The sequence below is a fragment of the Cyprinus carpio genome, chromosome B18, assembly GCF_018340385.1.
Source record: "Cyprinus carpio isolate SPL01 chromosome B18, ASM1834038v1, whole genome shotgun sequence".
Taxonomy (NCBI): domain Eukaryota; kingdom Metazoa; phylum Chordata; class Actinopteri; order Cypriniformes; family Cyprinidae; genus Cyprinus; species Cyprinus carpio.
Window position 1 is genome coordinate 23,053,004 of NC_056614.1, and position 13,260 is coordinate 23,066,263.

The 13,260-nt window shown below is 40.4% G+C and overlaps 1 protein-coding gene across 15 annotated transcripts in view; it reads left to right on the plus strand.

Annotated features, from left to right (window-relative positions):
- The window catches only part of LOC109055058 (SH3 and multiple ankyrin repeat domains protein 3-like), a 171,963-nt gene extending 160,789 nt beyond the window's left edge, over positions 1-11,174 (plus strand). For 8 of the 15 annotated variants that reach the window (XM_042744420.1, XM_042744419.1, XM_042744421.1 and 5 more), the window contains 3 exons: positions 213-318; positions 617-3,101; positions 7,337-11,174. In XM_042744420.1, the coding sequence (XP_042600354.1) occupies positions 213-318; positions 617-3,101; positions 7,337-7,886 (3,141 nt within the window). In that variant the 3' untranslated portion in view covers positions 7,887-11,174. Of the gene's footprint in view, positions 1-212; positions 319-616; positions 3,102-3,519; positions 3,891-5,166; positions 5,208-7,336 lie in introns of all 15 variants that reach the window. The other 7 variants (XR_006157142.1, XR_006157143.1, XR_006157140.1 and 4 more) reach the window with 7 other exon arrangements.
- The last annotated feature ends 2,086 nt before the right edge of the window (positions 11,175-13,260 follow it).

Genomic DNA, 13,260 nt, shown 5'->3' on the forward strand with positions numbered 1-13,260 from the left:
TTTTACATTTATCAAACTGAAAAACTGGCTTGATGCAGGTTTGATGATGGTCTAATGTACCAGCATAGTTTTCCAAAAGACAGATGTATGCTGGTATTTTCAGCAGGGATGAAGCTTCTTACAATAAAAGTAGCCAATAGAAACACTTTGTTGAAAATATGCCAAAATATTCTTGTTTGACCATTTTAAACATTAATGTTTTTTTCGTGCAGTCTCTTTTTGAGCGACAAGGACTTGCTCTCCATGGTGCTCTACACCCAGCGCTGGAAAAAGCCCACATGCAGCTGCCGAAAAGCATGGCTAGAACAAAGTCTTTTGGTAATTCTTCAGGAATCTTTTACATACACTCCTCAATTAAGCCCCTCAGTTTGAAATAGCAGTAAAGTGCTTGGCTTTGTTCTAGTTTCTTTTATCTATCTGTCCTTTGATCTTCAAATCTGAATGCATTTAAATGCAGAACTTTGACACACAGTAACATTTGGAATGCCAAGAATAATGGAAGCAGTGAAAGGAAAGACCAAAGATCAAATCTGTAAACTATTGCATACTTGTTTGTCATCAAAGCTCAGCCAAACCCAAAATAAATTTTAATAGATTTATCTGTCTGTCTGTGCAGGAGCAACTGAAGAGGATCGACTGTCTGCCCTGGCAGCAGAGCACAGGTTTCCACGGAGCTCCTCCATGACAGACAGCCTGAGAGACAGCCATAGTATCCCTCCACCTCCTCAAATGGCTCCCCCACCTCCCCCATCGCTTTACTATCTAGATACTGGACCCCCTCCTTCGTTCTGCCCACCTCCTCCCCCTGGCCGCATTCACGACCCCAGCCGTTCCAGTTTTAAACCAGGCTCTGAACCAAGACTGCACGCTTTGCCACAGACAATGTCTGCTGAGCTGTTTGAGCCGCCTCGCCATGCCTCCCACTTGGATCGGCAGAAGAAAGCCCGCTCCATGATCATACTGCAGGACTCCTCCCACCTTCCCGTGGAGCCTACTGACATCCCCAGGCCAGGTCCTGTTTCAACTCCGCCCGAAAGGATCAAGCGGAAAGGTCGGGTCATTGATAACCCCTACGCCAATGTGGGCCAGTTTAGCGTGGGCCTGTTCACGCCGCCTCTGAGCAAGCCACAGCGGAGGAAGAGCCCGCTTGTAAAGCAACTCCAGGTGGAAGATGCTCAGGAGAGAGCCTCGCTAGCACTGGCATCCATCCATGCGAGAGAGCACTCTCCCTCTGGGCGCCTAGCTTCCCACCATACCAGCAGGGCTGATTTCTATCAGCAGCAGCAGCAGCTGTTGCAGGAAAGGAGTCAAGCTCAGGCTGAGGGACTGTTGCAAGGAAAGGGACCTTTCGCTGCCGCCATTGCTGATGCTGTGAAAGACCGGGAACGTCGACTGGAGGAGAGGCGGAAATCCACAGTCTTCCTATCAGTGGGCACTATGGAGGGCAGTTCGGCACAACCCCTAGAGGCCCATTCACTCACACCATCCCGTTCTGTTGATGAACGAATGCTAACACGTGAACTTGGTCAGTTGCCTCCTCCCGCCCTGGCATTGCGACCCTCTCCTGGGGGCACCACTTTCATTCACCCACTGACGGGCAAGCCCCTGGACCCCAACTCTCCACTGGCACTTGCGCTGGCCGCAAGGGAACGGGCATTAACCTCCCAGAGTCATTCCCCTTCAAGCAGCCCTGAACCCAGAACTAAACATGAAGCTGCTGGAGGGGTGCTGTATATGGAGACCAAGACCAAAGAGGCTGAGCGGTCACAGGCTGAGAGGGAGTTTGCCTCACCTCCCTTTTCCCCTGCAACGAAAAGAATTTACGAGACCTCTGCCCCCACCAGCAAAATCCAGTGGGGAAGTCCCATATCCACCAGGAAAGAGTTAGAAACAAGGACAGAATCAAAGGAGGAAAGGAAAATTGAGGACAAGAAGAGTATGATCATCAGCATCATGGACACATCTCAGCAGAAAACTGCTGGGCTTATCATGGTTCATGCAACAAGTAATGGGGAGGCCGTGGGGCCCAGCCCAGAACACATTGTCCCCTCTCCCTCTCCCAAGAGGGCATTGTCAGAGAGCCCGAAACCCATGTTAGCCGAAATAAAACGAGCCAAGTCCCCTGGTCCAGATGCTTCTTTGAGATCCACCCCGCCTCCAGCCACAGCACCAACTTCCCAGCCACCTCCCAGCCCATCCTCAGATAAAACCCTGGCACAGGGTAGTTCTGAGGAGGATATGGATCCCTATACGGTCACATTGCCACCTGCCATGCTCTCTTCCAGTGACGAGGAGACACGTGAGGAGCTCCGCAAAATCGGTGTGGTTCCTCCACCGGATGAATTTGCCAATGGCCTTCTTGGAAAGACACCTGCAACTGCAGTACCTCCTGCTCCTACGTTGGCGCAGACAACCCCTTCTACCCTGCCCCCAGCTCCACCCCCACCTCCACCCCCTGCCCCTCCAGCAGTGGTCACCGCAGCAGCACAGGTCCCCGCTAGCAGTGGCCCGCAAGCAGCCTCAGGGAAGCCATCTGAGTCCCACCTGGGCCCAGAGTCTGCTGCTGACTCCGGGGTGGAAGAGGTAGACACTCGTAGCTCCAGTGATCACCACCTGGAGACCACGAGCACCATCTCCACTGTCTCCAGTATGTCCACACTGTCCTCAGAAAGCGGCGAGCCCACGGACACCTACACCACCCACGCAGATGGCCAGACGTTCATTCTTGATAAGCCGCCAGTGCCTCCAAAGCCAAAGCTCAAGTCCCAGCTCAGCAAGGGCCCGGTGACGTTCAGGGACCCCCTGCTCAAGCAGTCATCCGATAGCGAACTGCTCTCACAGCAGCATGCGGCTGCGCTGGCTGCTGCTGCGGGAGCCTCAGGCCCGGCAAGACCCCGCTACCTCTTCCAGAGACGCTCCAAGTTGTGGGGGGACCCCGTGGAACCCCGTCCTCTTTCGGGGGCAGAGGAAGGCAAGCCCACTGTGATCAGCGAGCTCAGCTCTCGCCTGCAGCAGCTGAACAAGGACACACGCTCACTCGGGGAAGAGCCGCTTGGAGCTTCACTTGACCCCGGAAGGAAATCACCCGTGATTGGTGCAAGGTAAGGCATGAGTCCTGGAGAAGACAGAGTGCAAATCAGCTTTGCAACTGAATCTGAACTTCTATGAAAACAAATTTAACACCTTTTCTAAAGCAACATTGCAAAGAGAGTACAGAAGTTGGTTGTTTATGCTGCAAATGTAAGTTTCCTATAGGTTAAATAACAGAGAGAGAACTGTGCAATTCTTTTCCCATATCTGAATAACAATGTTCAATCGAAGCTCACAGTTTGCATTTAGTAATATGAAATAAAATGAACATAAATATTAAACATCCTTTAGAACATAACATGTCTGTCCAGAGTTTCACAAGCAGTCACCTTTAACTTTTATTTAAAAGAAAGCTAATCCAGAACCTTATAATTTCTTACTCGTTTAGAAGCATTAAGTGTTAATGTTTAACATGCTTTCTTCATTGAGACGTATGGAGCCCCCGAACTATCTCAGCATTGGATGACCACTGGTAAGTAATGTAGAATGGCTTGAGGCTGATCTCACAGCTCTACCATATAACCCGTAGACAATAGTTAGCGTGATACAGACTTTTCTGTAGATACACAAATGCACATAACCAGAGCTACAGGGACAGTTTGAGTTAAAATAAATGATTGCAATAAAAAAAAATTTTAATATAAAATCAATAAAAGCCTATGTTTTTTTCTGTCTTGATTTTTTTTAAACACCAGCTATGTACTATTTTGCTTATATCCTTAAATACAGCTGAAGTCCTTTATATCCCAACAGATGTGACAAGGACATGGAAGACAGTAAACCTTAGCTTAGCCACTAGGGTAAATCAAATGTCATTCCTTTTATTTTCTATTCTTTAACATCCACTAATCCCATATTCGATCACTTTTGCTGACATTGTTCTGGGTTTTATTAATCACTTCTGCAGGTTCTGTGTTCCCTTGTCCACCCTGGCAAATCAACCAAAATGTCTGTCCCTTGACAGTATTGTCAAGTATTCTCAGTACTCAATATTCTCATCTGTTTCGGTTATGACACCTTTTTCAGTGAACATGATGTGACTCAAAAACTTTTTTGATGACATGCAGTAGGGTGACTACATTATGACATAAATTTAATTTGAAAAGCACTTTTTTAATCTCTATCTTGCCATTTGGGTGTTCACAAGGTAACAGATGGCCTGAGGCCATGCACCATCTCAAGCTTCGACCTATCACCCTCCAAGCTCTGTCACATCTAACTCAGTGAGCTTTTCCCTCCAGCCTGCTTCTCTATGGCACTGTATGTATGTGGGTCCATGTACGAATGATGTTTTTTTTCTTGCAGCATCATAGGATATGAATGTGTTGTTTGACCCATGTTTATCACAGTAATTGTGAATTATAAACCCATGTTTGTCCAACCCTCAATAAAGTTATTTTAAAACTGGTCTGAATTTAAATTAATTACACCAGCTGAAAGTTGTCATTTCTCACTGGATGATCCAACATAAAACCAACATAATCATCACAGTGTCATCATGATAATAATATCTTATTCCTCTCAGTCTGTTTTCTGTCCAAGCTTACTGTACTCGCTAAGTGTTTTGTGACACTTTCATCCATTAATCATGCTAACACAGTGATCGCGCCGGCTTCTTCTTGGAAAAATTGTTGCTCATGTAGTTTTATGCATTGTTTATTTTTCATGCATAGTTCATTTTGCTTAATTTTTGTTTCATTTGACCAGAACGGCACCTTACCCCAGACAGAGGACGTATTGAAAGAAATGCTGTGTTTAATTTCACATCATCAAAAGTCACTCTTTATTGATAGCGTCTATATGTCCACGTTCCACCATTGAAAGCTGAGGTCTGGGGCTAGCTGCGCTCTGGTCTGTGTCGCTACGCATTTGCTTTGCATTCAATTGACATTGTTGAGGATGTGAAGTGTGTGGTGTTTGTTTTTGTTCTGTCATGGACTGATGCTAACCGACCGCTCTCTCTCTCTCTCTCATTGCCCCTCACTCTCTCTCCCTCTGTTTCTCTCTCTTTTTCTCCATCTCCCTCTCTCCCTCTTTCTCTCACTCTCTCTTTGCATGCTACGCTGCTCTGTCTAGAGCTGAATCTGAGGCTAAGCCCAGAAGAGCCGGGCACCTGTGTAAGTGCGCATGAATCATCTCATCTCTCTTTTTTCTGTTTCCACACCCCTGAGTCAAGCCCTGATCATCATCCACCCTTCCTCATTTACTGACCCACTTTATGCTAATTTGGCCAGGCCCCTCTAATCCCTAGCATTTCCATGTTTTTCATTGGCTGCTTAATTCTCAATCCTCAAATTACAGAGGCAAAAGGATTTGATCAATTCAAGTATAGGGCATTAGTTTTCATTTAGATTTTTTCATAGACGCTTCTACAGATAGATAATGATCAGAGCTTGCACCTGTATTGTTAAATAAGTTCTGTCCTCTTCACCCAGGGTAAAAAAAAAAATATGGCTGATTTGGCTAGTTATGTAAAAATCTCAAATTATGAATCCTATATTGTAATATATATATATATATATATATATATATATATATATATATATATATATATATATATATATATATATATATATATATATATATATTTAACAAAATAATACAATAAGTAATTTGAAGGTTGAGATATTAAATGTGCCTCCACATCTGTCTTCTGATGTTTCTCATGTGTTGCATGTTTGGTTGTGCTTTCAGTGTTCTGCTGTAGTGCTCATACAATCTGTGTAAATCTGGCCATGTTTTACATTTCATTCAGATTGCATTCAAACTCACGTAACACCCCAGTCATTACCATTGATTGTTAACTGAGTAATTATATCTGAACTTTACTTCATTGCACACAGAGGCAGGTTTTAAGTGGAGAGCGAGTTTCTTTTGCCTAGTTATAGTTGTAGCATGCAGAACTAAAAATAAATAAATAATTGTTTTAATTATAAACTGTTTTTTAAGGTCTTAAACTTAGTGGCAAAAAATATATATAAATTACATTTAATATGGATATGCATTTGGTCAGTTGCTGACCATAATCTTAAATTATTTAAATTAAATGAAACACTTTGTCCGGTTGTCATCTGAAAATATGTAGAAATCCTTGAAACAAGAAAAATTTACATGTGAAGCCATACACCATAAGATTAACTAAAAATGAGCAATGTATTTGTTACAGAATTTAATTAATTAAAAATACAGTTAATTAAAATACAACTGTTCATTGTTAGTTCAAGTGAGCTTAGCTCCAGTAAAAAATATTAACAACTTTTAAATTTCAATAATGTATTAGTAAATAGTAAATGTTGAGCATAAATACATAACATTTAAAAAATGATTTTGAAGTTTAGATGCTATCAAATGTAGACTAATGTTAACAAATGAAACAATTCTTGTAAATTGTTACCAGTATTTTTTACTTGTTTTTAACTTATTGATACTAAAAAATAAATAAACCTGCCAGTAAGACAGAATAAATGTATATTCAAGATACAATGCATGAAAACAAGTCTTAATATTATTAGCTGTTTGCTTCACAAGTAAATGTAGGGATTTTTAGATATTTTCTCTGAAAAATGAAAAAAGGCATTAAAACTCATTAAGAAAGTGTTTTTACAGTGTAAATAGGTTGAATTTTGATCTCATATTGACTAAAGCCCCGTTCACACCAAGAACGATAACTATAAAGATAATGATATTAGCGTCCACACCAGCGAACAATTTTGTCTGTAAGCGCACACTCGTCTGCTGCTTTAAATTCTTGAGCTCGTTATAGGAGGATTGATTCTGATTGGCTGTCAATGTTTTTCAGCTGAAAAAAAATCTTTTGAAAGTGATTAGTTTCTCTGTGCCTTTATCATTTTAGCTGTGGTGTGGACTCTGCTATTCTTTAATATTAAGAATGATTTTTAGAACTATATCTTTATCGTTATCGTGCTTGGTGTGAATGGGCCTTTAGGAGAAAACACTTTAAATTCTAGTTGTATGACTGAACTATAAACTCTAAAAACTAAAATCCAAGCTCCTCCTTGATCTCATGATGTATTCTCTCTATCTTTGCTCCGCAGGTCTGTAACACCTTTGCACTTCTATTATAACGGCTAAACGCATTAATTAAACGTCACTAACCACATCTAACTCAAAAAATGTAGAGTCCTAACATAGCTGATGCTTTCCCTGCCACTGAATCACAAAAAAAAGTTGACTTTCATCCTATCTGCCCCTTCCTTTTCTCTTTTCTTCTGTTCCCTACTTCCAGACTCTTCAGCAGTTTGGGGGAGCTCCATACTATCTCTCAGAGAGGCTACGGCACCACCTACACCATCAGACCAGGCAGCCGCTACCCAATGACCCGGCGGACACCCAGTCCTGGTTCCCCGGACCGCTCGGATCCTCTGGGACCCATCCGGGGCTTCGGTCTGGCCACTTCTCCCATCACACCCCCCACCATCCTTAAGTCATCTAGCCTCAGTCTCCCTCACGAACCTAAAGAAGTGCGTTTCGTCATGAGGAGCTCCAGCGCTAGGAGTCGCTCTCCCTCGCCTGCCCCCTCCTCGGGCATGCCCTCCCCCCTGCTCACCCTGCGGCCGTTCCACCAGAAGCCCCTCCACCTGTGGAACAAGTACGATGTTGGCGACTGGCTGGCCAGCATTAACCTGTCTGAACACCGGGAGCGATTCCAAGAGCATGAGATCGAGGGCTCCCATCTGCCTGCTCTGAACAAGGAGGACTTCGCTGAGCTGGGCGTGACACGCGTCGGTCACCGCATGAACATTGAGCGCGCCCTTAAACAGCTGCTGGAGAGTTGACCACGCGCCTCCCTCTACCCGTAGCTAGTCTCAACACAGTTTTCTTTTATTTTCTTATTTAATTTGCTTGTCTTGTCATTTTTCTTGCAATTCTTGAGCTTTAAATCCGAAGTGTGTCATTTCGATGTTAAAATAATTATCCTGTCCCAAGCTTTTGTAAAAAGCAATCCCTGGGTGGTACTAAATGGTATTAATATGTACCATTTAGGTACTACTGGGTACATTTTTGGTGCTAAAATGGTAGAGATGTCTAATTTTGCTCCTGAAGGGGCCACTTTTTTCAGAGTTTCAATACACTTGCCTACTGATTTTGTAAACCGTGATTTGCTGTTTAACTGATGTGTTTAACTGGAACTAGAGCTAAACTCTCTTGACAAGTGGCCATCCAGGAGCAGGATTGGACACCCCTGCTTAAAGGTACTATTATGATCCCTTTAGGGGTAGAAATATGTAGGGATGCAAAGAGGCAGAAATTTTTGGAAAGTTTACAGAAATTTTCCACCCTTTGCAACCCTATAAATAAGGTACAACGGAAGGGTACTGCACCAGTGACAACCTTTTTGGACCTCTTTTTCCAGGAATGCAATTTAATATTCCCCTGAAAACATTGCTCTGTTTATTTGAGCATCCCAACCAATCTGACGCACCAACATTGACGGTGTTTGTCCAACCAATGGCAGTCAATTTAAACAATCATTTTTGCTATTGCCGCAGAAATTACACACTTCAGTTTTAAATAATCTCACTATTTCCAAAATCAATCATTGGTGTAGTGGGTGTTGACTCCATACTGTTTTTTTTTTTTTTTTTTTTTTTTAACACTACCCTAAGCCCCTCCTCCGCTACTGACAGCAGCCAATCACATGGGTGCTGTGTATTTGGAAGGGGCTGTGAATTTAGTGATCGAATTGGCTTTGTTCACACTGCACAAAAATCTGATTTATTTTGCAAAATCAGATCTGCTGATATCTGGTTTACCCACAATTGTGTCATGGCATCTTTCCATGGTGCCAAACTCATGATGCATTAAAGTATTTAATGCATTTATGCAAATACTTAAAACCGCTCAATGATTCATTTACTATTCACTGTATAGTTTGCTATATGGTGAAAAAGTGAGAGAAAATTAGTGTATTTGCAAAGTAAATCTCATCCTGAATTAGGAAAAACTACTTGAAATCCAATTTGACAGTTCACACTGCATTTTAATCTGATTTCAAACCACTTGTCAAAAATAATGTATTTTTCTATCCAGACTACAAAACTCAGATTTTTGCAGTGTGTCTAATCAAAGCCTATTCAAAAAATCTTGTAATTGATACTTCAGTTTCATTAGCATGATAAACACCCACTAATCCCTTAGTCCCAAATCCATTTTTTTTCTATTTTACTATTCGCTTCTTACTGCTGTCATTCATTCAGAGAAAGGAGGGATGCTGTTGAGAAAAGGAAGTTCAGTTGCCTTTCAGAGTATTTTTTTAGGAGTGGATGAGCAGAGTGGGCGTGGCCGGATCCTCTCTGTCTACCGCCTGCCCCCTTCTGGCTGAGGGACGTACTACACTCGGAGAATGTTTAACCAACACTAGTGGCTTTTTCATAATCAGACTCTTACCTTTGGGTTTCCAAAGGAAATATGACATTAGATAGAATATCTCAATGTATTTAAATAGCTTTGAAAATGGAGGGAGACAGCAAACAACAGGATGGACCGTGCAAAACTGCACCTGTCTCTCTCCCTAGATGATTTATTCCACCAATAATTTACCCATTTTTACCAATTATATACATATATATTTGACAGAAAAAAAGTATATAGATATATGAATATAACATTTTTGTCATAAATATAAAACTTATATATGATATTATATATATAAAGACAAAAAACACTCTTGAAAATGATTTTTGATGGTTATCCTTTTATGATGGACTGTAGCATGAAACGTTACATCACCATTTGGAATGATGGTTGGCTGATTTGCATTGTACCACCCCCTTTTTTGCTTTTCTTTTTCCTATAGTTTTACAGAACCTGGTCTTCCATCTTTAATTGGGCTGTAATGGTGTGTTCATGTTTGAGCCCCTCACACACACCGCTTTTGTCTGTTATTCGTTTGTAGTTCTTTGTATGAAACAAAAACGCGTTCCCAGTACAGTTACACACTTTCATGCACACAACCACACCTGTTTCTTATCCAAATTTGATCTAAATAAGTCTTCTTAATCTGGTAATAAGAAATTCCGAATAAGAAACTCTGCAATAAGTGTGCGTGCAAACAAGTGTGCGGTGTGCATGACAGAACCACTGTGGGACGAGAAACATCTGGAACATCGCAGCTCATCTGGATGGTAACGACTGGTGTTCGAAGACAGAATCTATAATTGTAAAAGTTTCCACTGTATGGTTTATATGATAACCTGCTGTAAGCACTGAAGCATTTGGCTTGTTTGCTTTGGCCTTTTTTATTTGTTTATTTATTTATTTTGTTTCTTTCTCCTCATAGGTGGATTTTGTAGCTTGTGAAATAGGATGCTTAGAAGAATTTTCATGAATTCATTTAGAATGAATTTTAGAATGATGACTAGTTAAAAGAAGAAGCTGAGGACAAAAGATTTCATGAAAAAAAAACAATCAATGAAAAAGAAGCCCAGAGATCCTGCAGCTGTATATATGGACAAATGACTTAAATATTTGCTTTTTATATCAATCACAAGCAATGTATATACGATAGTTTTCATATAAATTTTTAAAAATCAAAAAATATATAGATCTATATATGAATGTTTGGCATATATGCATAGTTAACCACCTGTCAAAAAAGGTGAAGATTTTACTCTTTGTATGGAGTTCGGGGGTGATTTGCACAAAACAAGGTGCTAGCATTTCAAGCCATTCATTCCCACCTGTCCCATTCAACCCTCCATTAGGGCTCAACAGATGCATATTTAAACGAAACCTGGGACATGCAAACACAGACACACAGACGCTCATTTCTCTTCTGTGCACCATCAGTCCTGTTTTTAATACCTAATGTGTGTGTGTGTGTGTCTTAGACTGTGACAGCAGAAAGAGTTAATGTTTCACCATTGGTCATCTCTTCTCTTGCATCTGAAATCAGGCCCCACACAAACAGCCAAGGATGACGAGACCTTCTCAGTGCATAATCAGATGAGCACGCCAATAACACTGTGTGGGAAAAAGTCGGAGTAGATGCCATATTTATATTGATATGAACAAAAAGAGAAGCTGCAGGGACTGAAATACAGCCTGTTCACACTGCAGGTAAATACAGATGTCACTCCTCTTCTTTATGCTGTTTTGGACACACTGTTAAATATGGGAGTGACATTCTAAATCAATTTGTGATTTTTAATTTTACGTATATTCATTTATTACTGGTAAATATTCATTTACTTTTTTATTTTTGGGGGGATGGGTATTAATCTTTATTCAGCAAAATGCATTAAGTGACAGTAAAGACATAATGTTATAAAAGATTTGTATTTCAAATAAATGCTGTTATTTTAAAATGTTCTATTCATCAAAGAATCCAGTATCACAGTTTCCACAGGAAATATTAAGTGGAAAAACTGTTTTCAACATTGATCACAATAAGAAATGTGTCTTGGGCGGCAAATCAGCATATTAAGATAAATCATGCGACACTGACTGGAGTAATGATGCTGAAAATTCAGCTTTGCAACACAGGAATAAATTATATTTTAAAATATTTTAAAATAGCTAAATGTTTTTTTTAAATCGTAATAAAATGTTTTTACGGCATGTTTTGATCCCAAAAATGCAGCTTTAGTGAGCATAAAAGACTTCTTTCAAATGAATTAAATAGTTTTAATGAATGTTAACATTGATCAATATTAATAAATTAAAAATCTACTGATATGGTATTGATAGTGACATTTATATATATATATATATATATATATATATATATATATATATATATATATATATATATATATATATATATGATTGGCATTTAAAATACACAAATTTCCAGCATAAAATAAGGGTTTTAAAAATCAAATGTGACATGTGACCTTAAAACAGTACAAAATTGAACGGACTGTATTTTTATCTCCTCATAGCCTCATTTCTGTTCTGTAAATATGGTGATTGCTTTGATTCAATTTTATTCTCCCATCCTAGATGAAGACTAGTTACTATTTAGCTCATTAAGAGATCCTGACCTCCCCTCCTAAAGCAGCCGATCTGCGTTAAACCGTCAGTCTGTTTGACTGTACAAGGGCTTGAATGAAGGTGTTGAGGGGCCGTTTGGAGTCGGGCCCCAAGATAACTGTGAATCACTTACTATATATGTCCTCCAATGCAGATGAGCCCTGGAAAAATACACACAGATTCCTTCACCCCTCTTTGTTTTTTACATAAAATCTTACAGAAAGGCTCGAGTTTTGATTTAGAGATGACCTATTTCATTTCCCATCCCGCTAAAAAATCATGTCCCTTTTTTCAGCTCATCCTGAAGAATAAAAGCAAGTGTGCGTATGTTTTCGTGAATGTCGTACCACTCTGGAGACTTGGAACTGCATTTCTGAGCCATATGTACCACCGTTTTCCTCCTCTCATCTTCTGATGGCACTTGAGCGGTGATTTTCGTTCTGTACACATCACTTTCATCTTTCATAATATTGATTTTTTCATGTACATTACATTATAGTTGTTCTAGCAGGAGATGAAACGACATTAAGAAAAATGAACAAATGTGCCAAAAAGTAATTATCTTTTTTTTTTTTTTTTAGTTTGACGTTTGAAGTTTGAAGTAACTAAACGCTGTTTGAACCAGCACTATGGTGCCACCTCCTGGAAATCTTGACACATTTCCTATTTTCTTTTGCTCACTTTTGTTTCCCCAAATATAGGAGTTTATATACATTTGAATGTTTTTCAGTGATTTCCATACATGGCCCGATTCATTGACTTTCATGGGAACATTCATGTCTGTTCTGTTTGGCTTGAATTCCAGTAAGTCAATTAGTGACTGACTTGCACATTCGGTGGACGCTCTCCCTGACCTTTGCCCTTTACTCTCTCCCAATGTAGCGCAGACATCAGGGGTTCTGCATATTTAACCAGAATGAAAATTGCAATTGATTTCTTTGTAATTTTATTCGACCAATGGCAGGACTAAACATGAAATAAAACACATCATTTACATGACTACAGTATGTTCTATAGGGTTGTCCATCGTGTTTTCTGACCAACAAAAGCACAATAAAAATGGCAAGAAATGCAGTATTTACTGCTTTAATGAGCATTGTTTTCTGGTGGGTTGATTGCTCAACTGAGGTTGTGATGGAGGTTTATTTCACTCAGGTACTACTTAGAGAGAGAAGC